Source organism: Raphanus sativus, chromosome 3 (genome assembly GCF_000801105.2).
Source record: "Raphanus sativus cultivar WK10039 chromosome 3, ASM80110v3, whole genome shotgun sequence".
Taxonomy (NCBI): domain Eukaryota; kingdom Viridiplantae; phylum Streptophyta; class Magnoliopsida; order Brassicales; family Brassicaceae; genus Raphanus; species Raphanus sativus.
Window position 1 is genome coordinate 19,394,938 of NC_079513.1, and position 25,313 is coordinate 19,420,250.

The 25,313-nt window shown below is 36.3% G+C and overlaps 4 protein-coding genes across 5 annotated transcripts; 3 read left to right on the forward strand and 1 right to left on the reverse strand.

The window, feature by feature from the left end:
- The first annotated feature begins 215 nt into the window (after nucleotides 1-215).
- LOC108847982 (DNA topoisomerase 3-beta) lies at nucleotides 216-5,734 on the forward strand. Of its 2 annotated transcripts, none has more exons than XM_018621372.2 (15): nucleotides 216-364; nucleotides 452-508; nucleotides 848-951; nucleotides 1,302-1,395; nucleotides 1,694-1,793; nucleotides 2,166-2,409; nucleotides 2,503-2,665; nucleotides 2,767-2,886; nucleotides 3,168-3,247; nucleotides 3,489-3,767; nucleotides 3,865-4,033; nucleotides 4,116-4,244; nucleotides 4,360-4,572; nucleotides 4,691-4,870; nucleotides 4,975-5,734. In XM_018621372.2, the coding sequence occupies exons 1-15, from the start codon at nucleotides 338-340 to the stop codon at nucleotides 5,611-5,613; spliced, it is 2,598 nt and encodes an 865-aa protein (XP_018476874.1). In that variant the 5' UTR covers nucleotides 216-337; the 3' UTR covers nucleotides 5,614-5,734. The 2 variants fall into 2 exon arrangements, with proteins under 2 accessions (XP_018476874.1, XP_056860844.1); XM_057004864.1 differs by having other exon boundaries at nucleotides 262-364; nucleotides 1,307-1,395.
- A 3,134-nt stretch (nucleotides 5,735-8,868) lies between these two features.
- Nucleotides 8,869-11,246, forward strand: LOC108844256 (probable xyloglucan galactosyltransferase GT15). The gene is made up of 2 exons (XM_018617478.2): nucleotides 8,869-9,685; nucleotides 10,304-11,246. Exons 1-2 carry the CDS (start codon nucleotides 9,109-9,111, stop codon nucleotides 11,128-11,130), a joined length of 1,404 nt encoding a protein of 467 aa, XP_018472980.1. The 5' UTR covers nucleotides 8,869-9,108; the 3' UTR covers nucleotides 11,131-11,246.
- Nucleotides 11,247-14,160: 2,914 nt separating this feature from the next.
- On the forward strand, nucleotides 14,161-14,944 carry LOC108847929 (cysteine proteinase inhibitor 2-like). Its single transcript, XM_018621304.2, has 2 exons — nucleotides 14,161-14,448; nucleotides 14,533-14,944. The coding sequence occupies exons 1-2, from the start codon at nucleotides 14,294-14,296 to the stop codon at nucleotides 14,807-14,809; spliced, it is 432 nt and encodes a 143-aa protein (XP_018476806.1). The 5' UTR covers nucleotides 14,161-14,293; the 3' UTR covers nucleotides 14,810-14,944.
- Nucleotides 14,944-23,602, reverse strand: LOC108847928 (DNA repair protein RAD50). Its single transcript, XM_018621303.2, has 27 exons — nucleotides 23,346-23,602; nucleotides 23,161-23,247; nucleotides 22,455-22,622; nucleotides 22,006-22,181; nucleotides 21,577-21,691; nucleotides 21,190-21,418; nucleotides 20,812-20,990; nucleotides 20,559-20,729; nucleotides 20,364-20,468; nucleotides 20,168-20,275; nucleotides 19,856-20,067; nucleotides 19,682-19,774; nucleotides 19,436-19,563; nucleotides 19,079-19,193; nucleotides 18,830-18,959; nucleotides 18,507-18,716; nucleotides 18,086-18,294; nucleotides 17,778-17,979; nucleotides 17,189-17,358; nucleotides 16,781-17,105; nucleotides 16,316-16,441; nucleotides 16,188-16,240; nucleotides 15,950-16,100; nucleotides 15,804-15,866; nucleotides 15,561-15,694; nucleotides 15,280-15,408; nucleotides 14,944-15,195 (listed from the first exon to the last, which is right to left on the reverse strand). Exons 1-27 carry the CDS (start codon nucleotides 23,466-23,468, stop codon nucleotides 15,156-15,158), a joined length of 3,951 nt encoding a protein of 1,316 aa, XP_018476805.1. The 5' UTR covers nucleotides 23,469-23,602; the 3' UTR covers nucleotides 14,944-15,155.
- Between the last annotated feature and the right edge of the window lie 1,711 nt (nucleotides 23,603-25,313).

Genomic DNA, 25,313 nt, shown 5'->3' on the forward strand with positions numbered 1-25,313 from the left:
ATTCTAAATAGCTTATCGCGAATCAAGTATATTCAGATCATAGTTTCCCTTAAAAAGATTTCACTGGTGTGATGATGATAACTCCTTTTTTATGGCGATGAGTCGGGTCGGGTCGGGTCGGAGCAATAATAATAGGCCATGCATGTTTTTAACATGTACCAGGGACACTAAACGCTGTCGTTCTGAACATATATATTCACAAATTTTTATAAACCGGGATCCGGTTTAGATATACACAAACCTCTGGTTTTGCCCTTTGTGCTTGCTGAGTTTTGCTCCTCCTTGGTGTTGAACGAACGCCTGAGCTTGAGTCTTTTGACCCGAGATTCGTCTTTCAATGGCTCATCTTCCCAGAGTTCTTATGGTGAGTCAATTAGGGTTTATATGATCTCGATTCTACTTCCCCCATCTTCACTTCTTTAATCTCCTCGCTTTGATTTTTTACCGTCAGGTGGCGGAGAAGCCCAGCATTGCTCTCTCCATAGCTTCAGTTCTCTCTCATGGACAGGTTTCCTTCCTCTCCTCTGTCTTCTCTCTAATTGGTATTATTATTTTGTCATCTCTAATGACTGACACCAAGCAGACACCTTTTGTGTGTTTTGATTGTTAAAGTTTCAAACTTTTCTCTGTGGGTTCCTTTTGATTTAGAAGTTGAGTAGTCTTTTTGGGGACTTGAATAACCGGTTGGTTTCCTTCTGTGTTTCACTTTGGATGTCTGAATTGGCTTTGTAAGATACATTAAGACCGGTTATGATGTTGAGACTTTTGGTTTCGTTGCTTAGTTCTGTAATCAGCACGTTTTTTACTTAATTGTTGGGTCATTTGGTTTGCTTCTTTTTGCATTCAGATGTCTACAAGGAGAGGCAGTACAGAGGTGCATGAATTTGATGGGATGTTCAGAGGCTCCAAAGCTCATTATAGAGTCACTTCTGTTATTGGTCATGTTTTCAGGTTCTCTCTTGCCTATATAAGATTATTTATACCTACCAAGAGAAACACGAGTGATTGCTGCTTCATAGATTTTACCTTTCAACAGTAGAATCTTCCTTATTGTGTGTGCATCACACTTTCTTTATGAAATGCATTGCACATTACCTCTAATGCTTTGAAATCGTTGCTTGCATCTTCTCTGTTAGCTAGTATTTTTCCTGCTGCACTTTGAGAGTTTTTTCATCCGTTTTTAATACTTCTTGAACTCGATCTCGTTTAGAAAGGCGCTGAGGAAATTACCGCTTGCAGACATTCTTAGTTAATTCAAGGCAGATTTCTCAGTCTTTTTAAATGCCACTCTCATATTCCAGTGTAGATTTCCCAGAAAAGTATCAGAATTGGTCAACCATTGATCCACAAGATCTTTTCGACGCCCCAATTCATAAAAAAGAGTCAAACCCAAAGGTAAAAATACTTCTCACCGTCTTCTTATGTCTCTTTTATCTGTGCATAGGGACTGTTTGAGCTGCTTTTTTTTTGGCTTTTACCTTGGATATGTTATAGCAATATTTGTACACGTAAAGGATGAGCTTTTGCTTTAGTAAGAAACAGTATGCATTGACTTTTTGGAACACGAATTATACTTTTTTAGTTAGTTAGTAGTCGAGAGGCATCTTTCTTGTGGGGTTATATGCTACATGCGTTATTTTATGTCTACGCTAATGTTCACATTTCTCTAACAGTTACGGTCTTCAACTCTCAGGCTCATATTTGTAGGCATTTAAGTAATGAAGCTCGTGGCTGCAGTTATATGGTGTTGTGGTTGGATTGTGATCGTGAAGGGGAGAATATATGTTTTGAAGGCAAGTCTATAGTTACCGTTTTTCTTCTCACCAGCTTTTGGTTGAAACATTTAGAATCTACTGTTTCTAATCGTTGCATCCATTCTGTTGGTAATGGCTGCATTTATGACTCTACTTTCTTTGTTTTTGCTAAATGAAACATATCATACTATTTTGAACCTTTGGATTATGCCAGCATCTAGTGGTAGACTCTTTAAGAGGTCGTAGTAGATATTCCAGTTGTACAGTTGGCTCCTGCGTATGTGGTGCAGTAATCAACATCTTAATCTTTTTTCTCCTGCAAAAGCACATTTTCTATGCCACTCATATTTGAGCATGCGCCTCTTTTTGATGACCGTTTCTCTAACTGATTGACCATTATAATTTCTGTAGTTATCGAGTGCACTGGCTTCGACATGAAAGATAGTAAGAGAAAAGTTTATCGGGCAAAATTTTCCTCTGTTACTGAGAAAGATATATCAAAGGCCATGGACAACCTTGTCGAACCAAACAGGGATGAGGCACTCGCAGTAGATGCTCGTCAAGAGATAGATCTAAAAGTTGGTGTGGCGTTCTCGCGATTCCAAACAAGTTTTTTCCAAGGCAAATATCAGAATCTTGACTGCAGAGTTATCTCGTCAGTTTCCTCTCGTCTCCTTCCTTTCCTCTCTTTTTGGTTCGTGTTTAATTCTTTCAGCTACTGAAGATCGTTTTAAATGTTTATTTACAGCTATGGGCCATGCCAGACTCCTACTCTTGGGTTCTGTGTGCAACGTTACATGCAGATTAATACTTTCAAACCTGAAAAGTTTTGGTCTCTGCGACCTCATTTAATGAAGGATGGTTATGAGCTTCAACTAGAGTGGGATAGACGTAGATTGTTCGACCTGGAAGTTAGTGTTCCGTTCTTCTGTTTAGAATTTAGTTGACATTCTTCATTGTTGCTTTCCAATCTAACATTGAGATATATATTCATGGTTTTCAAAAATTCTAGGCTGCTGTTGTGTTTCAAAAGTTGGTTGTGGAAGGCAGAACTGCAGAAGTGATTGACGTATCAGAAAAGCAGGAAGTCAAAGGTCGTCCAGCTGGTCTTAACACAGTGAATCTGCTAAAGGTGAGAGAAGTCATGAGTCTTGATTACTATTCCCCCAAAATGAACTAGTCTGGTTATATATTACACCTAGGCGAACACCATATCCTGTACTAGTAATCCCAAAGCACCGACTTGAAAACTGGAATCTGCATTCATCCAAAGATTATTTTGTTTCTAGCAGCTTCATGGCTGTTATTGGGGATGAATAGGCAAAACAAATCGAGATGTTTGTTCTAGTTTAGTTGAAGCAAGTTATATTCAAATTACTCCCCTGATCTAGCATAACAATAGCGATTACACAGGTTGCATCAAGTGCTTTAGGGTTTGGACCTCAGACGGCTATGCATCTTGCCGAGAGATTGTATACTCAAGGCTTCATCAGGTTCGCTTGCTCCATTATCCAGATTATTAATTTTTGTCATTTAATTCCTCTTTGCTGGCTTATAATTGGCTGATTTTAGGACTTCAAATCGTTATTGAATGGTTGTTATGTTTGTGCATAACTGCATATAAGAACTACATATAAATAGCAGACTGAAAGAAAAACTTAATTTATTTAAACCTGCTCCCTGTCATCACGATAATGGATTTTTTTTACTCAAAGCTCTTATGTTGTGTGCTAGCTATCCGCGCACGGAAAGCACAGCCTATCCTTCTTCATTCGATTTCACAGACACACTCAGAGCACAAGTTAGCAATCCAGTATGGGGCGGTTACGTACAGAGACTTCTCTCAGACGGCTTTCAAAAGCCAAAGTCAGGAACTGATGCTGGAGACCATCCTCCTATCACACCAATGCGAGCAGCAACCGAGGGCATTGTCGGAGGAGATGCCTGGCGACTCTATCAGTATGTCTGTCAACATTTTATTGGCACTGTCTCACCTAACTGCAAGTACATAAGGTAAATAAAGCCTTGATTGTAGTTTGAACCATGTCAGTTACAGCCTCTTCTTTGCACATCTTATATTTGTACTATTCTCTTTGGATGGATTACTCAGGACTAAAGTGGAATTGTCAATTGGTGGAGAAATCTTCCATTGTACGGGGCAGCGTGTGACAGAAAAAGGGTTTACAGCTATAATGCCATGGTCTGCAGTAGACGAGAAAAAACTCCCTTCTTTTCTCAAAGGAGAGAAGATTGAAGTTTCAAGAGTGGAGCTGTATGAGGTAGATTCTCCTCCAGCTGTACATTGAGTTCCAGTTTTAGTTTATCCTTTCTATTTGTCTTTAAATGTTGTGAAATCTACAGGGCAACACTTCGCCTCCGGACTTCCTTACTGAGAGTGAGCTGATATCTCTAATGGAGAAACATGGAATAGGTACAGATGCATCAATCCCTGTGCATATAAACAACATTGGTGAACGTAACTATGTTCAGGTGGGTTAACTTGAATGCGGTGTGCTTTTCTTTATGATTATCATGTTAGTCACTTAGGAGGATCTATTCTTGTTTTCTGTGAAAGTTTGTTAGTCTGGTTTACGCTCTTTTGCAGGTCCAATCTGGGAGGAAATTGGTTCCAACGGCACTAGGAATCACGCTGATAAGAGGCTATCAATGTATCGATCCAGACCTTTGCTTACCAGACATCCGGAGCTTTATCGAGCAACAAATCACTCTTGTCGCCAAGGGCCAAGCCGACCATTCACACGTTGTGCAGCATGTGATTCAGCAATTCCGGCGTAAATTCAGCTATTTTGTTCAACAGGTGTGCAAAAAAAGGCTTATGTTATGTTATCTTTGAAGGCTTAGTTAGATAATGTTTTTTGATTTAAATGATCATATCCGGCCCCTACTCAATATCTCTTTTATATTTTTCTTTTCAGATTGAGCACATGGATGCCCTCTTTGAAGCACAATTCTCTCCTCTGGCTGATTCTGGTCGCGCTTTAAGCAAATGTGGCAAGTGCTTGCGGTACATGAAACACATCACAGCAGTCCCACCACGTCTCTTCTGCGGCACATGTGAAGAAGTTTATTATCTTCCTCAGAAGGGCACAGTCAAGGTAGAAACCGCATCATCATCTAATTTCTTAAGCTCAAACCACAGTGAATCTGAAAGCGAATCTGAAAGCGAATCTGAAGCCTTTATTATGTGAATTTCTTACAGCTATACAAGGAACTCACGTGTCCTTTAGACAACTTCGAGCTCGTGATCTATTCAGTGCCAGGAACCGAGGGGAAGTCCTTTCCGCTGTGTCCATACTGCTACAACTCTCCTCCATTCGAAGGGATAGACACACTCTTTGGAGCTGCTAAGACGGCTAATGCTTCTGCCAAAACCAAAACAGGTTCCGGCATGCCGTGTTCTCTCTGTCCTCATCCCACATGCCCACACTCTTTGAGAAACCAAGGAGTCTGCGCTTGTCCGGAGTGTGAAGGCACACTCGTCTTGGACCCGGTGAGCTTCCCCAAGTGGAAACTTAACTGCAACTTGTGTAGCTGCATTGTAATGCTTCCGGAAGGTGCTCACCGCATCGCCACCACTAGTAACCGCTGTCCCGAGTGCGATTCAGCCATCATAGAAATCGACTTCAACAAGAAAACTACTCCTCTGGAGAACGGCGCCACTCTGCATCAAGGATGCGTTCTCTGTGATGAGTTGCTGCTCTCACTGGTTGAAGTCAAACATGGGAGGTCTTTTGTGAGGCGTGGAGGTAGGGGAAGAGGACGTGGGAGAGGCCGAGGCAGAGGAGGGAGAAGAGGCTCAAAAGCTGTCGATCCAAAAATGAGTTTCAGAGACTTTTAAAACCCTAGAAAACCCTAAAATTTCATGTGTTGTCCTTGCGTTACTTGCATCAAAAGTAAAACAGATGGACATTCAAAGATCTTACGTATGCTTGCAATCTAAGGAAACTCTTCATTATTTATTTTGTGGCTTAACACTTCTAGTTAAGGAGAAAAACTAAACATTCAATGGTTTGGAAAAAGGGTCTAGGTGGTTCTAATTCATAGAAACATAATTTTGTAAATAAAGTTCAATAAATCAAAAGTTCTGAAATAAATGAAAATTAATTTGCACTGAATTAGATTATTTCTGGGAAGATCTATAGACATGGTTCTTATTAGGTATGAACACATTTTTAGCCGTTGTCTACTTGTAAACCTACTAACTGCATTCTACAGTAAAAATGGTGGGTAGACAAATCCAGTTGGCGTAGATGGACATTTGACATCCAGTGCCGGTCTAACGTTTAACAATGCGCTAATCCAATTATAAAACTATGTCTTTTAATATTTTGTATCGAAATTATAAAAAACTAATATAAAAGTAATTTAAAATTTGAATTAAAACAGTAAATCTAAAACATTAAAATATACTTTTGAATTTTTCCATGTAAAAACATTTATTAAATAAATATAGTCAAATCTTATAACAGTTTTGATCGATAACAAAATCAATTTAGGTAATCTCTTAAATAACATGTTATACTACAAGTAAATATTTATGCCTTTTAAAAACATTTTTATATGTGATGATCGATATTCTTATAATCTAAAATGCACACTAAATAATTTATATTTGTCATATAGCAATCATTCTTTAACAAAAAAGTATTATAGTAGGCTTTCTAATCTATTTTGACATTGATTCTTGTAGAATATTAATTCCATAAATAAAAAACCACTAATTATGTTCGAATGAAATATCATTTTAAAGAAATTTTCAGTATTTGAATTATGCCCTCAAAATACCATAAGTAAAAATGTCCAATAAGTATATTTTCAATTAAAGTATCTTATCAAATTATTTTATCTATAAATATTAGTAACAAAAATTTATAGAAAATATGCCTCTTTAAATTGGATGCCCTAATCGATGGCTTGGGTGGCTTCCCCTCTGGGCCGGCCCTGTTGACATCTCTAGTGCTAAACGTCCATTGTCAGTCATATTTTAAGGTTGAAATGATGCGTTTTGGTTGTAGTTGAACGATCATAAGCTGTCTAAATCTATTTGTTAACTAATTATCATTTCCTGTCACTTTTTTGTTCGTTTACATTTAAAACTTTGAATTTATAGGCATATAGACATATTTACTTAGCAATCGTCTTGACATATATGGCATAATGCAGTATACATAGATCATTGGTAACATATGGTAGGATTTGGACATGGATGAATCCATGAAGAGACTAAAATTTTGTTTAGGATATTGATAGAAGAAACCAACAATGTGTTGGGTTAATGGTTTAATGTTCGATAGTGGTTCTGTTGTGTCTCTGATTTGATTATCATTGAAAGGAATGTTTCATCGATGTTAGCGTCGGCTGGTCGCGGATCAAGAGGGAAATTATGGCTTAACCAAAATTCCTCCTTATTCACAAAAGAAAATTGATAGAAGAACAACGTAGACTTATAGCTTGTAATGGCATTGATATGGCAAAATGTTGTAGGATCATTGGTGGTTAATGATTGGTTTTGGATATGATTATTAATGATTGGTAGAGAAGCGATATCAAGCCGGTTGGGTCTGTCGCCAAAGTCTCTGTCTTAATTTTGTTAAACTCAAGTCAAATAATGCCACAAATCAAGCAACACATTACGGTTTTTAATTAGATTTATTAGAGGCCATTTAAGAAAATTTGTTGTAACTACAAAAGAAACTACTCCCTCTGTCCCACTTTAAGTGGTGTTTTATTATTTTTATTTTATCCAATTTTAAGTGATGTTCTCACTAATCTAGATAAAATTTAATATGATTTGAATTTTATGACCAATTATAAAATAATGTACTTTTTTATTATTGGTTAAACTAGTTTTATTTAATGTATTTTTATGTTACCAAAGTAAACTACATAAAAATATGTGTTTTCTTAATTTATGTGTAATAATCTAAAACATCATTTAAAGTGGACAGAAAGAGTAATAATTTTAGTGGGATCAGTTGATCCCTAACTTTTATTGAAATGCTTTGCAAAAGCAATTAACTCAATACATCGCTTCTGCTAAAAAATAAATTAAAATACAATAAAGTATGCCCTTTTAAATACAATAAAATACAATAAAGTATACATGAGATTTTTTTTTATAGTTAATTTTTTTTAAAAATATGTTGATTTAATTTAAAACTAACTTTTATTAAAATACTTTTTTTTAAAGAAATTATGAATTTACTTTTAAATTCATACATAGCACTAGGAAGAAAAAAGCGACGTAAAGGATGGTAGAATCTCTGACTTCTTTCTAAAGATAAGAGAGAAAGTGAGATTCACGGCGGTCCTTTCTCTTCTTCTTCTCCCTTCTTCTGGTCCTGATGTTGACTCTGGTACACGGTGGTTTACTCGACGCGGTGTAGCCAGCCCTGACTCCGGTGGTTCACGATCTCTCGACGGGATCATCCGGCCTTGATGAAATCCGGTGGTTTAAGATCAACCGGTTGTGTTCTTGGTTTATGAAGGAAATTGGGTTTGGATGAGATATCGACGGATGCTCTCCATAACTCAAGGTATGTAGTGTGGCTGAAAAATCCTAATACGTCTGATACAGTCGTCGGAGGTGGATTTTCTCGGCGTATGGTGATGGGTTCCCGGTGGAATCCGGGAGAAAAGTGTTGTGTTTGGGTTTGGTGGAGGAGTTTGAAATCGGGAAAGATGAAGATTTTGTGTTCCCGAGTTGACTATGGTGAACTGTCGGTGAGTACACTGGCTTTGCAGGGTTCTCCGGAGTAATTTCGACGGTGTCTTTTCTCCGGCGATAGCTCCGAGAGAGGTTGATTCGGTGGCGGTTTCGGTGAGACGCGTGTAACCTCGTTAGGTCGAGGACTGTACACGTGTCTTTTCTTGACTATTACCGACACGTGTGGTCGGTTTAGGTTAATGGATTTTGTAGTCGTTTTTGTTTTAGGTTCCGTTGTTGGATCTCGGATTTGTAGCCCTTGTATTATATATGTTGGGCTTCGGCCTTGTTCGTTTTATAATAAATTAGACGGAAAAAAAAATTCATACATAGCACTAGCGATGATGGTAGGATGAGCCATTATATTTTGACCAAATATTGATTTTTGGAAACACAAGAAGTTTCTACACACCTACCTACGTATGTATATGATTATAAAAATCAAGAAATATTTCTATTTGATATGAAATCATCTCACTAATGTATGATTGTTATTTATTTTAATTTAATTTGACTAATATATGATTGTTATTTATTGCGTGTAATCTCTGACTTTTGTCGTTCCCAACTCGACATGGATCGTCAAATCAAAAACACCACACAACAACATTGGCAACAACAACAACGATGAAGAACAACAATTCATCAAGTGCCATCAAGAATCATCCATGTAAGAAGAAAACCACTCTCTTACTTCTCTTCTCTCTCCTCACCACCTCTCTCCTTCTCCTTCGTCTCTCCCAAAACAAAATCATCCTCATCACCACCACCACTACTACCTCCGACTCCGATCACCACCACCGTCACGATTCATGCCTCGGCCGCTATATATACATCCATAACCTACCTTCTCGATTCAACACCGACATCCTCCAAGACTGCGAGTCGATTTCAAGACCAAAGGACAAGATCAGCATGTGTAAGTACCTCGACAACTCTGGATTCGGACCAAGGATCGGTGATGCTGTCTCTATCGCTTCGAGCTGGTACGCGACTAATCAGTTCATGCTCGAAGTGATATTCCACGAGAAGATGAAGAGATACGAGTGCTTGACGAGAAACTCTTCGTTGGCTTCTGCTTTTTATATACCTTACTACGCTGGTCTCGATTTCCGGCGGAGACTGCGGCGGCGTAACGTCGCTGAAAGAGACGCCGCCGGGAAGGAAATGTTCAAATGGCTCAAAAAGCAACCTCAGTGGAAAGGTACGTATGCGTGTTTTTAATTATTCTTGATAAGTTTCTTTTTGACCCTCATGCTTTTTATTATTTACAATTATTGCCTTTTTACTTATGATTTAGTCAATTTATCAACCTAGCTATTTAAAAAGTGATAGCTACTTACCAACAATTTTTCTTTCTTTTCCTCACCACCGACGACTTATCTTTTTTTTTTTTTTTTTTTTTTAATAGAAAATTCAAAACCCTTTGAAGTACTCTTTCTTTCGATGTCAGAAAAAACATAAACTATAAATGAAACTACACAAGAAAATCCAGAAATAATTGACTTTATACAGAATTTAAGGAATTTTTTTTTTTTAAATCACTACTTTATATGATGATAATTTATGGGAATTTTTATTTGATCATTTTACGATTGACAATTGAAAGATTTGACGGATTTTATGTATTTTGTAAAGACTTCAAAGGAAATTTTAATCTATTAAATGGTCAAATTTGTTCGGTTGATAAAATAATTAAATAGTATTTCAATGCTGTAGCCTGTAGGGTTAGTAAGATTATGGACTTTTAACGTTATACTCAATGTTGTCGGCCAATTATTTTTTTTTAACATAACTAAAAATTTGTTTCTTTGTTTTCCAGGTCTGTCAGGTAAAGACCATTTTCTCGTAATCGGTCGGATATCACGAGACTTCCGGCGAAACCCCGACAACAACTCCCTATGGGGAACCAACTTAATGCTGTTACCAGAGTCACAAAACCTCACTTTCCTCACCATTGAACGAAGTCCAACGAGCCACAACGAGTTTGCTATTCCTTATCCAACCTACTTTCACCCCACTTCAACCGTCGAGATTCGCCAGTGGCAAGACAAGATCAAGCTCACAAACCGAACAATACTCTTCTCATTTGCCGGAGCTCAGAGACCGAGCAGAAGCCAGAACGGTTTGGTTCGCAGTCAAGTCATCCAACAATGTAAGAGTTCTTCCGAGACTTGTACATTTCTTGACTGTGACGTTAAAACCAACGGCTGCGATGATCCGATGAGTTTGATGAAACTATTCGAGAGTTCTGTTTTCTGCTTACAACCACCGGGTGATTCGTTAACCAGAAGATCGGTGTTTGATTCTATCTTAGCCGGTTGTATTCCGGTTTTCTTTAACCAAGGAAGTGCACACAAGCAATATGTGTGGCACTTACCGAACAACGATGGAGAATATTCTGTTTATATACCGGTTAAGGAGCTGAGAACCGGGGGGAAAAGCAGAGTTGAAGAGATTTTGCGGGGAATACCGAATGAGAAAGTAGTTGGTTTGAGAGAAAACGTAATAAGATTGGTTCCAAAGATTGTGTACACTAAACCAAACCGATACAAACCGGATGAAGAGACTCTTGAAGATGCTTTCGATGTTGCGGTGGAGGGAGTGATCAAGAGAATAGAAGAAAAAAAGAGAGAAATTCAAGAGTAATTAGACCCAAAAGGAATACATTCTTACATTTGTTTTTGTATTTAGATATTCAATTATCTTGTAGAATGTTTCTCATTCTTTCACATAAATTAAAAATAGATAAGAATATTTACATGTTTACCATAATTAAATAGATTAAAATACTATGTGAAAAGGAAACTCCACCAAAAAATGTAATGCTAAAATAAAGCCCATTCTTTCTTTATTATTAGTTCGTAATCTGTCTGTATTTCTCACTTAGTATGCGTTTGTAAAGCTAACAATGTGAAGAAGTTAAACACACTAATCCGTGTTCAAAAGAAAACAAAAACAAAAACGCGCACATTAATCAAATCTAAAATGAAGGGACGGTCGACTTTTGTAGTGGGGTTCCTCAAGATTGTACGGCCAGTTCTGGAGATGTTGGTAGAAAAAGTTCAAGACTAGCATGCATTGTCGTTGAAGATTATATAAGAACATGTGTCATGTGTTCATCTCGCTGGTGTTGTTGTGATTTTCTGAAGGATTTAGCTTCACTAACAAAATCCTTGCATGTATGATGTATCTGTTGTAAATACCAAAATGATCAATCAAACCGCAGCACTATTCACACAAAAAAGCAAAGCCAGACCGTGCAGCCGTGCAGGATCACGATACCACTTCGGGAGGAATAATAAGAAAGACTATTTGGATATTAAAAATTAACCTGAGATCCAAGTTGATCGCATACATGGCATGGGGAAACGTTTGGACTACTGTTGAACACCTGAGAGTACCATCACAGAACATATAGAAACATTAGCATACAAGGGCAAACCATAATAAACTTGTACCTTATGAACAGTTGATTTGAAGTATTCCACTGAAGATAATTGTTTGAAAACGTAAGATTATCACACGTTAATAGAAAACGTGAGATTAATTATCACTACCTATATTATGTCTAATTGGTGTAACATAAGTGGGGTACTGGTTTTTGAAAAAAAACTAATTAGCACATTTCATCGATATTAAAGTAGATAGCACGTAGATGAATAAATGAACTAGCAAAAGAAGATGTATCGCTAAGGCAGCCGCTCACTTGGAACAAAGACCGAGAGACTGTGTTCATTATCCTCAAATATTACCTTGAAAGAATCATAGAATACTGAGTGGCCAAAACTTTCTGATATAACAACAAGAAGTCCTCCAGTTCTTTTAGATGTAGCTTTCATTTCAGCAACGCCAGCCTAACATTTACAATAAATAAAATTTGTTTGCTTAGATTCAGAGTAAACAGAAACTAGATTAGATCAAAACAAGGGATCTCTCAAAACAATCTACTTCGAAATAAAGTTCCTCGTGACTTGCAAAAGAAAAGCAATTTAATTCCATATTTTTCTGCTTAGATTAGCAACTTAACAGTGTTCAAAAAAAAACTAGCAACTTAACATGTAAAAGTTAAGTAAAAATAAATAGCTGATGAAGCGCAGATAGATGCAAAAATGTCCGGTACATGGCCTTGATTAACCGACTGGTTAGCAATACCACCATACTTCTCTGCTTTCACATAAAATGGAGCTTCATGTGTCACTTATGCAATATAATGTCGACACATGGCAAGATTATTCAAAGAAACATCAAAAGAATAAGATTAAGAACAATCAATCAAAATGTTGACGTGTTGCCATTTTACTAAAAGGAATAAAATAAATCTAATAGGCTGAAGCATAGATCAATTGTACAATCAAAGATTGATTAACACATGTATTTGAGTATTTCTTTTTCTTTTTTTTTTCTCGGATAAAATTTTTTTTTTGCCATCTTAATATTATATTAAAAGGCCAAAGCCCATTGAAGTACAAACTTAAAAAAAACGTATTTGAGTATTTCAAATTGACATTCATTTTTGATGTCTTTTTCTTAACTAAGCTAATAATCGGTCTACTTCAATTCAGTTTATCGTGGTTGATTGGTACTGCTTTTACAATACTGGAGAATCGGTTGAGTATTTATCAAATGTAATTCTAGAACATGATCACTTAGGAAAGGTAATGAAGTAAACACGAGTTTGCATATTAACTGTTCTTCTACTTCTACTCAAGAGATACTTAAGAGGATCTAGCCTTTTTCTACTTAAAAGTGAACTAAGTAGCGGAAATTCTGGTTGATTAAGGATATAATGATGTTTTAATACATTTTTATGAAATTTTCATGAGTTTTCTAAATATTTAAATTTGAAAATTTTCTGCTCACTCTCTTTATTCCGTTTATATTATTTTTCTTATAAAAGCTTGTGAAAATTTTGTAAATGAAAAAGGCTCTAATTATAGCCAACCTTAAGATAGGTTTAGTGCCAATATGCACCAAAAGATTTCTTATTTTGTTTCGTTTAGCTACTGAAATTGACATATGGATCAATGTGCAGTTTAGCATACGTAAGAGGAGGTGCTACGTGAGCAGCATGCGAAGAGAAGAGAGGGCAGATGTCAAATTCACTTGATACGTGTTGCTCTCACAAACATCATTGCATCATGATCCAAAACCAACAAAAGGACAAATAATTTCAATCTCAAATCGAGGCGATAAGGAAGGGCTAGAGAGACCCATGCATGATGATTCCTTTGGTCAGTTATAATTTAAAATGAATCCCAACGGATCAATCATAGCAACAAAAAGATGATAAAAATCTTCTGGGGTTAAACTAATCTATAATGACTTAATGGTTGAAATATTCGCTCTGAAGTTAAAAAAAAAAACCCAAAGTTTAAATCCTTATAACTGTTGTTAACTAGTTGATCATATTTAACATCGTTAAATATCCTTCTACAAATTACTTTACCAAAAAAAGTTCACAGAATTATTCTGAACTTGTCGTTTATAGAAAACAAATAAAATAACTATGATCCGAGCATGTCACATACGTTAAAACTGAAAATGGTGGGGGCTCACTTCACGTGTTGATGACAAAGTAACATAAAAGATGCGGAATCTTGAAGGTGCCTATGGCATGGGACCCCAACACACAAACACAAACACCATCAAACCCATACCAAAACTCTCTATATAAATGCTTCTCTCTATCATTCTCTTTCATCTCACACACAAACACTTCGTACAATATATCAAAAGCTTTGGAGAAACATTAAGAAGTCAAAAGAAATCACACGAAATATATATCAACTTAAAAGCCAAAGCAGAAGCAATGTCACAAGTCTATCTAAAATTGTCATTGTTAGGCCTTTTGGTGATGGCCGTCGTGACTCCATCGGCGAACGCGATAAGGAAGTCCATCCTTGTCGGAGGGAAGTCGGATGTTCCGAACGTTCAGACCAACATGGAAGTTCAAGAACTTGGAAGGTACACATACATACATACATGCATGATACATCCATACACGTTGTTTATATTGAGTTAGAATCGTGATGTGATTTTGTATCGCAGGTACTGCGTAGAACAATTCAATCTAGAGGAACAGAGCGAGAAAGGAAACGTAGCTTCGATTGCGAAAAGAGAAACGGCCGTGTCGAGTCCGTTGACATTTAGCCGAGTTGTGTCAGCTCAGCAACAGGTCGTGGCTGGTCTTAAATACTATCTAAGGATTGAAGTGACTCAAACTGATGGCACGAGCAGGATGTTCGACTCTATTGTGGTTGTTCAACCATGGCTTCATTCTAAGAAGTTGCTCGGTTTCACTCCTGTTGCTACTCCTATCTTCTAAAAGTTCCCTTTTTTTTCGAGAAAAGACTCGAGAGGTGTATGATATGAAGCTATTAACAATGTGTTAGTGGCTAGTTTTGTAATATGATGTTTTACGTTCATAAATAAAAACAAAAGACTTGTTGGAGAACCAAAACCAGCAGCAAACTCTTGAATCATTTGGAATGTTGCATGTCTCTAAAATAACTTAACTTCGTTTTTTTAAAAGTTTAATTGAAAATTTTGCACACATCTAAACAAACCATACATGGGAGTTGTAAATAACATACCCAAGAAAGCTATAACCTATAGCTTCAAAAAAGCTGTTCTGTTATGTTGGTTAACAGGGGACGAGCAAGGGCCTTTTATTAATCAAAGATCTCTTGGGCCTCGATTATGCTGTGTTGCCTGAGAAGATTACGAGTTGTCGAAGTTTCAGATCAAGAGTACAAAGAAGAGATGAGAATGGTAAGTAAGAGAGTTTTTGCTTACATATCATCTTTCGCCACTCGGTAATATTTTTCAGCATGTTGCCGTTGGCCAATCATTTGAGCAAAGCGTTCGTCGTGGGTAATGACTATGAGCTGAAAATTCTCTTGTCCCTTTCTATCCTCCATGATCCTGTAAAACAACAGTGACATAATAAGATCCAATGTTAAATATCCATGGTCTTATAAGGTGTGATAACAACAACAACGATTCTAGCGTTTAAATGTATGTACCCATGTGTCATCATATCATAACTCATTACGGGTAGAGATTTTAATTATTACCTAAGAAGAGCTCCTGCAAGAGATTCTGAATTAGGACCATCCAAGTTTGTAGTTGGCTCATCAAGTGCTAATATTCCACAGTTTAGGCAAAATGTCTCGGCCAATGCCAACCTTATTATCAATGAAGCAAGAACCTGCAGAGGAGAATGATCACCAAGAAATGATTACCAGAGTTAAAGAAAGATGCTTAAACGAACTTTGAAATGATGCTTCTGCAAGAGCGGTGATTTTAGAATAACTCGCCTTTTGACCAGCACTGCATCTTCCTCTCATTTCAAGTTCTGTATCACCAGTCTGCATAAGAACCTGAAAAGACAATAGTGTACCACAATGTTTTTAATGGTGTGATCAGAGTTGGTAAAAAACATGCCGTCAATTCTGTAGCGTACCCTGTAGCTGTAAGAGCGAGTGCCTGCACCCTCGGAATCTGAGTGTATTCTTATGTAATCGATGTCTTGACCTCTGTATGTCTGCTGCCACAGTTCCCTTATAATCTTATTTATTTCCTCCATTTTCATTGTGTGGAAGCGCATCAGTGCTCTGTAAATATTCAAAATATAATTAAACTAGGCTTAAAACTGCAGACAAATTGGCTGTGAACTAGATGAGGACCCAAGAACACCTTACTTGTCAAGGGCGTTGTAGTATCTATCCAAGTCCTTATTTGCCATTTCAGTTGTCTGGCCAAAATGAAAATGTTTAGCTTATGAGAACATAAAGTGTGGCATTAGTTAATCAATAAGACACTGCCTTACCTTTAGCTGGATCAGTTGATCAAAGTGCCGCTTATCGATGTCCTTGTATTGTGTCTGTTTTAGCTCTACTTTGTTCTTTGAGATACTGCTCTCATAAACAGACACTGTTCCACGACACCGATTCAACTACAAGAAAAAAAAAAGAAAAATTATTCTTCGAGCACAATAAAGTAGGTTATGGAAGCTTTTTTAAAAAAATGATCTTTACATAATCCAGAATAACGCAGCATAACTCGAAGTTCACACATCGCAATTGCTAACAGTGAGTAAACCCTTCTCTTAACTGAATATTATTTGGCTGCCTTGAAACGATGCTTAACATAGAAAAACCTATCACTTAGTAGTTATATAATATTAAATGGAAGATCTTACACATGGCATCAAGGACAATAAATAACTAGCTAAACCATAGGCACCAAAATCATTTTCAATTTACGTGTTATAATTATGTAAGAAGCTGCGTACCTCTGAAAGAAGTCTTTCTCTTTCCCGCAATATCTTTGAAATTTCAGCTTCAACTGCGGGTATCCCACCAATATTCAAAATTTGCTCTTCCAGTGATTCGATCTCGCCTGTAAGCACCTCGACCTGTGCTTTTGTTGTACGGTAGTTCAAGTTATCCTCTATATTTCTTCTTAGTTGATCTTGATTCCCCATCAAGTCTTTACTTTTGCTCAGTTCAGCTGCAATTTCATTCTTTCTAGATTCGGCGCTCTGAAGCTGGGATTCAGCTGCCCGCTGCTTTTCTTGAATATCATTTAACCGCTCTCCTTTCTTCAGCTCACGATACCTGGTGAAGCAGCTGTAAGCTTATCTATCTGGTACAAATGATACGTGATAATGATTAATTAATATTTGGTTAACAGAACATACTCATTAATCTTAGAGTTGGCCTTCAGCAATGCCTCAACTTCTTGTTGGTAGTTTCTCTTTTTCTCCGCAAGTTCTTCATACTCGTGATTACGTTTAACTTTAATATCATTGTAAACACTCAGTAACTGCTCCTTTTCCTTGGACAAAGGGCCCAAAGCCTCGGACAAATGCTGAAAATATATAAAATAGAAGATTGTGTTACATTTAAGGGTTCTAAACACTTAAATGTGATCACATTTCAACGAATGCATAGACAGTATATATTTGAAGCTTTTCAAAATACACAAAATGAACCATTTACAAGCACACTACCACCTACTAGAGAGCAGGTTATTGCTACCCATTGTTTGGCGTATCCTCTACATATCTATATGCAGCAAGGTTACAGAGCGAAGGTTGTCCCATTGCATTCTATTACTAGGAAACATATTTTATCAGAACGACAAATGATTCACAAATGATCATGGGCTTAATAAATTAGAACCTCCATATTCACCAATGAACAATGTAGTCTGATAAAATCATACAAGTGACACACGGAAAGACGAAAAGTGGAAAACAATGTAAAGAAAACTCGCAGAAGACGCACCTTAACGTCTAGGTCAAGTTGACTTTTCTCCTCGGCTAAACGCTCTAGGTCCTCTTCTGCCTTCGTAACGTCGCGTAACAAATTGGCAGCCTTAGCCTTCTCCTCTCTTAGTGCATGCCATCTGGCTTGGAGGCATGATATATCACGTTCCATGTAAATCTGTTCATCCCTTAATTTCTGCAGCTCATCGTGCAATTTATCCCTGTTTATGGGTATATAAGAAAGGATCGAACACTTCGTGCATGCTAAACCAAGATATATCCAAGGGAAATAAAATGTTTTACCCTGCTTAAATTTACGGTACTTACTTGGTGCTTTGGAGACTACTTAGTTCTGATTGGATTTCTTGCATAGTTTTAACACCATGACCCCTGAAATCAAGTTTATATTCGAGATCTTCAATTTGCTTCTGGTAGGATGCGATTTCCTGGAAAAGCCTATCAGCATTTTCCAGGGGCTGCACCAATGCTTCAACTGAGTCTTTGTCAGATTTTATCTGCGCTGAGATTGCCAATACCTGAAAAGATTGATGATATACGATGTGAGAATATATGAACAAAAATTAGGATTTCCAGCTTGTGAGAAGATATGAGCAAAGTGCTGATTTGCATCACAAACATGATTGAGAGGAAACAGCAAGCAGAAAACAGCAAAACTTCAAACGACTATAATTGACTTTGCTGCTGCGAATCAATTAATCCAAGGAAATTTCAAGAGCTCCCAACTTACATCATCAAGGGCTTCGGACTTCTGCTCCAGCTCTTCTGTAAATTCTTGCAAAGATTTCTCGGCGAGAGGAATAATTTCATCAGTTAGTTTCGTGTACTCTTCAAAAACTGAGCGAAGGTTATCCAGCTGCTGAAAGATAGAGTCAGCATTTGAAGACTCTGCTGCTAATGCTTTGACATGATCCCCCGTTGTTGAAGCCTTAGCCCTTTGCTGTAGTTGAAAATAAATTCACCAAATCAAGGTACAAACAGTTATTTCAGAAGCATAAATAGTATGAAAAATATGAATTTAAAGGAAAAATCTACTGGAGGAAATTTTGTAACCTTCTTAACGAAGTTGTCCTCTTCTTGAGCTGAAAAAGTGCGCTCGCAGCAAGGACAAAAATGATGTTCACGGGCTACCTGCTCAAATGGCTCAAACATCTGGCGCATACCAGTTGCCATGTTATATTTGCTGCAAACACAGACCAAAAACAGAACTACGCTTTGAATGCAAGAGAGAAATATATTGGTATCACGCAAAGCATGAAATGGGGTATTTAAAAAAAAAGTCTGCAATTTTCAACCAGAAACCTTTTGTGGTAGTCTCGTTTGTCCTTAGCCGAATCCAACAATCTGGGATAAGCGTCAATGGTAAATGATTCCTGTTTTAACGCTTGAAGCTTGGACTCAATGTATCTCTTTCTTGCTGCATAAATGATATAGAAGTCAGATTGAGTGCATAGATATTATTATCAAAAAGTTCACTTTCCGCCAATAATGTACTTTTTATCTGTGTTATATATGTCAGTTCATGTACAGTGTAAAAAAAGAGAATCAATTGCCAGCGTGAAAACTTACAAAGTTGTCAAGAGCATTTTATCAACAACTTAAGGGCTAGTCAGAAAACTGACGAATATTTATCTATTAGTAATTATACACCACGCTTACATTCTGTATCCTTGTGATGCTTGGATAGGCTATTGTTTACTTCTTGAATCTTCATCTGCAACATGTTCACCTCCTTTTCTGCTTCTCGGGATTTTAAGCTCAGGTCACCATATTCCCTTTCAACTGACCTGACCAGAGGAAATAAATACAAAGAAATTTTTAAATGTGAAGATTTTGAACTCGTAATTTATTTATAAAGGATTCATTCATAATCACAACAAGTAACAAATTAAGTGAAAGCACGACCTTAGAGATTGAACTATTTCCTTCTTCATATCCTTCTCAAGTGGCAATCTCCCCTTCAGCGCCCCTCGAACTTTATCCTTGCATTCATCGATTCTGGTAAATATCATTAGAGAGTCAAAATAGCGAACCGGTAAAAAGAAAGCTGCGGGAAAGCATTAGTAAGTGAGAGATCACATCTTTTTGTGTTTCTTCTTGAGGTTCTCCAGCTCCGTCTTCTTCAAAGACAATTTCACTCTATCCTCAGCATCACCAGCCATAACGTCTCTTTCTCGATTGAGAGTCTTGATTTTATGCTCCATGCTGTATATTTCATGCTGTTTCTGCTCTATTTTGGATTCAAATCCGCTTTCAGAATTTTGTTTTGACTTTCTCTCAAGCTCAACTTGCTGTGCAAACAAAAAGGATGGCAAAATAAGGCAAAGGTAGCAAAGGCAAACTCATCAAGAGCAAAATCATGTATCCAGATCAAGGGAACGAACGCAATACCACAAGTTTTTCTCGTTCATCAATTTGTTGAACATCCACATTGGATATTTCGAATTCAAATGAATCACGCTCGATTTCTTTCTCTTCTATGCGTTTTGATATGCCTGTCTGCATAAGTCAACGTCAAAAGAAAATGTGTTAGAATTTAGGCTCGTAACTGGAGGATTAGGCTAGAATTCCAATTGGTGAACCACACCTTGATATCATCTTTAGCTCGTTTCTGAGCTTCGATGCTTTTCCAACGGTCATTAGCATCCATATAGCAATCCCAAGCCGTACTTAGAGCAGTCTCATTTGATTTCTGAGATGACAATTCAGAATGTCTAAGGATGTCAACAGATGCAAGTAAAATACAAAAGAAATGATTCTGGAGAAAACAAAGGATGAGTACCTTCTTATCCACCAAGTCCATCTCAAACTCACCCAGTCTTGATTTTATTCGATTTGTGAGATTCAAAACTACCTCAGTACTGAAAGGGGTACTAGGAACATTTCCCAAATTGTGATGGGAAAATGTTTTCTGGATGGAAGTATCTCTTTCATTCTTCAGCAGCATATGAGCCTATGTTTAAAAAGGTAAAAGGCTAAACTAAATGGAACAGAACTCATAAGATTTTAGTATGTCGTAGCTTTGTTAGATTTACTTCAGCTTCTGTTTGTAGCTTGCTAATCTCCAGCATATAGTTGGTTTTTGCATTGTGAAGAGAAGAAATTGTAGTTTGTGTGTCATCCATCTCTCTCTCCATCTTTCGAATTTTGGTCTCCAAAAGCGCAATCCTTTCTTCAAACTTGCTTTTCCATTCTTTCAGTTCTTCAATAGTATCTGAACAACAATTATGACAAGTATCAACAGGTTTCGTTTATATGACAAAATAACAAAATGCCAGATACTTCTCCAGAAAGGCAAAAACAAATTCACACAACTATAAAAGACAATCTGACTCGAAAGGACAAAACCACTCTGACAATGACCACCTAAAATAAAGCGAAGGTATTAATATCACGATAGTAAAAGAGAGAACCTTCATTTTCCTCGGGTAATGCTGCATACTGTCTCTGCTGTTCCTTAAATAAGGTGCTCCTTTCGGCAGTTTTTCTTGAAACTTGGTCCTGTAGCTTTCTCAGATCTTTTAACATCATTTCCTTATTATGAACTTCAGCATCCACTTTCTGAATGCTGTTTTCCATTTCCGACATCTGAGCTTTTGAAGACTCTGTTCTTTCTTGATCTTGAGTAATGCTCTCACGAAGCTGCAGAGGAAGTATCAAGTCATAAGAGTAGCCCACAGAATCTAAGCACATGCATACAGTACTAGTCTAAAATACTTTCAGAACTAGAACAATCTGCATCAGTGACCAGTGATACTGAAAGCAAAAATTAATGGGAAACAAGTTAATATCCAGCATGCCTTATAAGCAGCATCTTTCAACGTCTGCAGATTTTCCAACTTCAACTTAAACGTTTTTATCTCCTGAGCTTGATCTTTGTGAAGTTTCTTAATAACTTCCAACGCCTTTGTGTATCTGTTTCATGTTAAAACACATGTTACAGTTTCTGGGAAGCGGTTTCTTCTACAGCAGATGTATCAAATACGACACGGAAGTGAAAAAAAATAACAGGTAAGTTTACAACTCCTTCGTTGCCAAATTCCATAACATAGTTCTCTTCTAAAGACTCACTTAGATGTCTGGGTATTTAAGTCAAAAATCAGTTCAGGTACAAAAAAAATATAAGAACAGGAATCAAACAATACTAGGGAGAGGAAACAATGGTCACCCTCTCCTGGTCACTACAAGTCCCAGAAAATATATGCATAGTACAGATCATAGAATAGTACCTGGTGGCTGAGAAAATATCATCAAACTTCTTTTTCAAAGTAGAAGGATCTTGCAGTGGCCAGTTAGACTCATCTTGGTGCACAAATATGACGTTTTCTAATATAGCTTTAGATACACCCATCAAAGCTGGTATCTCCCTATCCATGTCAGCGCATCTGTAGCTGAGACATACTTTCTGCAGTTGAATAACGTATACAGGAAAATTAGAAAGAAAAATGATATTGATTGAAAACAACATGCACAGAATGGAGACATCTAAAATAAAGCAACAGAAGAAACTCTAGTGATGCTCTGCGTTTGATTACCTTCATGAAAACAGGTAACCAAATCATTCTATTTGCAAGGAAACTTAGACAGTATAACACTAGCACATCAACTTGGTAGCTAAAGAGTACAAGGATAAAAAGAACTAAATCAAAGAGTAATATGAAGAAGAATCAGGTGAAACCTCTCCAGTGTGAGGATTAATGGTTTGAAGGACACTCTCAATGGCCTTGTACTCCATCTTTGAAGCCTTTTGTGTCAACTGAAATGACCTTATACATACCACATCCTTCCCTGCAGCTGTCTTAAACCGCAGCTTAATTTGTGCTTTAGTCTCCGTTTCCCCAGCGACCTGATAACAAAAAGAGAACATCTTCTTCCAGTAAAATCTCTCAAAAATTTACAAGGAGCCAATGGAATGAACAACCTCCATGTCCATAGCCCTTCAAGGGAAACTCAAAAACACTGAAGATGTAGAGATTGTACCTAACCTTACACTAAGTAACTTATCAACAGATATAACAAAAAAAAAGAAACTATTATTTCACTAAAATCTCCCAAAATTTTACAAGGAGCCAAGTGGAATCAACAAGCTACATAGTCCTTCAAGGGGAAATCAAAATATTAAAGATGCATAGACTGTAGCTAAAACTACACTAAGTAATTCATTAAAAAGAGATAACAAAAGAGAACATCTTTTTTCAATGAAATCTCCCAAAAGAATTACAAGGAGCCAACAACAGAATCAACAGCGTCCATAGCCAGACCTTCAAGGAGTAATCAAAACACTGAACATGCAGAGACTGTATAGCTAACCTTACACTAAGTAACTCATCAAAGTATTCAACATACAGACCTAGTAAGCAGAATCGATAAGAAAGTAAACAAACCTTAGGGTCATGAATGAAGCTGTGACCAGACCTCGCGTTAGGAGGCAGCTCTCCGGTACAAGATACCTTCAAGCACTCTATAATCGTCTGCAGAAACACACACCTCAATTTTTCTTCAATCAAAAAAAAAAAGACGAAATGAGAGTGAAGAGAGAGTGAGGGAGAAAGGGGTTAAGCGATTTTACAGTTTTTCCGGCGCCGTTGGAGCCGACGATTAGGGTTAGAGGCCTGAAGAAAGTGATGACGTTCTTATTTTCAGGGTCGAAGCTTCTGATACCCTTGATCAGCATTTTATCGACTGTACTCATCTTCTCCTCTCCAGTGATTAGAGAGAAGTGGAGAATCAAGCGAGAGAGAGACTCAGGTTAAACTTAAACCCAGAGACAGACGAGGAGGGAGGGTTTTGCGGGGAGAATAATCATCGACTTTCGAGTAAAGAGGGGGGAGAGAGAGAAACTGTATGTATATTGGGAAAGAAGACGCGAGACACCGGTTTTCGTTCCTTTTTAAGTCGAACCGAATCAAACCGGTTTCAATGTTTACGTTGTTACATTGTAAACTGGTTTTGTTTTAAGGGAGTTTTGGGCTTCTTCTTTCATTATCTCCATCGATGGTCCAACATAAAATCCGTCATCCGAATCCACATCGAAATGTAATAAGTATTTGAATTTGAATGGGTCTTTGTGAAGTGTTACAAAATATATCCAAATCCGACCAGAAAACCCAAAAAATTCCGAAATAAGTGTCCAAATTAATATATTTTATAAGTTCTATGATATGATACAAAACCGACCTGAAACATATGTATTACATCCGAACCCGATTTACACTAGTAAATTTACTAGAATGAAATTTAGGAGATGTTATAAAATATAACTAAAATACATAAATTCTGATCCAAATGCCAATGGATATCCGAATAACCAGGGCTAGGTGCATCTATATGAAAAGTAAAATTATTTTTTGTTTGGATTTGAAAATAAAAATCAATTTAATGGCTTATATGGATGAGTTTTATAAAATAGATTTAATTTTAAAATCAGTCAACTAAACCAAATTGAAGAGGGATTAGTGGGAATATATTTTTTGTAGAGTTGGTTGTTTTTATAAGTCAAGAGATTTAACATAAATAATTTTAAATATATAAAAAAATTATGAAAATGTTCTAGTTCAAGGATTTTAAGAATCTAAGGGATGCTAGTGGGATATAATTTTTTAATAATTGTTAAAATTCTCAATTTCTATTATTATTAGTTGGTGGATTCTAATATTTTTACTAAAATCTAGTGTTATTGATTTGTTGATTGTTTAATAACTTACAAAATCTCTTGTTACTAAAGAAAATGAGTTTTGATGATTCTAAGTTTCCATCAAATCTAGTGATATTGGAAACTGAATTCTAGATAAATTTACTAATAAAACAAAATTTTAAAAAATCTTGCATAATTTACAAATTTTAATACTTTTAGTTTGTGAATGATATTTTAATCTTTTTAGCCGAGGAATGGTATTTTATTTATTGATTTAAATGAAAGTATTTTTTAAAAATATGTTAATTTACCAATTTAATGCAATTTTCGTATTTAATTCATATATTACTTTTTAATATAATATAGATTATAACAATAAGATTTATAAAGTAGTATATAATTTTGTTTTTGTTTTATAATAAAATATTTATAATAATATTATATTACTAATTTCGAAATTAATCAATGCATTAGATTAAAACTATTTAAAGTTTTTAGTAAAATTTTGTTAGATTTTTCTCAACAGATTTTGTTATAACTAAAAATAAAATTTAAATTTATAGTTAAAATTAATTAATTAATTAATTAATTAATATCTTTATTATTATTAAGATTGCTTTATAAATGTTATATATTTAATAGATTAATGTAAATAATCAAATAAATGTAATTAATGAAATGTACCTAATATAAATTTGTATAGTAAATAAAAATTGTACTTATCTTTTTCTTGGTCAAACAAATTGTACTTATCTTTTTAATAGAAAGATATCCAGATATAAAATTGGTAGCAAACAGGATTTTAGTAAAATATAATATAAAACACTCTTTAAAATTATCTTCTATTATTTTATTGAGTTTTATGTTTCTGTATTCAGATTGTTTGTCATATATCATAGAGGA

What these genes read in the sequence shown, in the direction of transcription:
- LOC108844256 (XM_018617478.2), top strand. Translation starts at nt 9,109, where the DNA reads ATGAAGAACAACAATTCATCAAGTGCCATCAAGAATCATCCATGTAAG. An exon ending in AAAGCAACCTCAGTGGAAAG is followed by an intron (nt 9,686 to 10,303) that starts GTACGTATGCGT and finishes TTTGTTTTCCAG; the next exon opens with GTCTGTCAGGTAAAGACCAT.
- LOC108847929 (XM_018621304.2), top strand. Translation starts at nt 14,294, where the DNA reads ATGTCACAAGTCTATCTAAAATTGTCATTGTTAGGCCTTTTGGTGATG. An exon ending in GAAGTTCAAGAACTTGGAAG is followed by an intron (nt 14,449 to 14,532) that starts GTACACATACAT and finishes TTTGTATCGCAG; the next exon opens with GTACTGCGTAGAACAATTCA.
- LOC108847982 (XM_018621372.2), top strand. Translation starts at nt 338, where the DNA reads ATGGCTCATCTTCCCAGAGTTCTTATG. An exon ending in GTAGATTGTTCGACCTGGAA is followed by an intron (nt 2,666 to 2,766) that starts GTTAGTGTTCCG and finishes CAAAAATTCTAG; the next exon opens with GCTGCTGTTGTGTTTCAAAA. An exon ending in TCAGCTATTTTGTTCAACAG is followed by an intron (nt 4,573 to 4,690) that starts GTGTGCAAAAAA and finishes TTTTCTTTTCAG; the next exon opens with ATTGAGCACATGGATGCCCT.
- LOC108847928 (XM_018621303.2), bottom strand. Translation starts at nt 23,468, where the DNA reads ATGAGTACAGTCGATAAAATGCTGATCAAGGGTATCAGAAGCTTCGAC. An exon ending in CTCGCTCTTACAGCTACAGG is followed by an intron (nt 15,867 to 15,949) that starts GTACGCTACAGA and finishes TTGTCTTTTCAG; the next exon opens with GTTCTTATGCAGACTGGTGA. An exon ending in CTTGCAGGAGCTCTTCTTAG is followed by an intron (nt 15,409 to 15,560) that starts GTAATAATTAAA and finishes GTTGTTTTACAG; the next exon opens with GATCATGGAGGATAGAAAGG.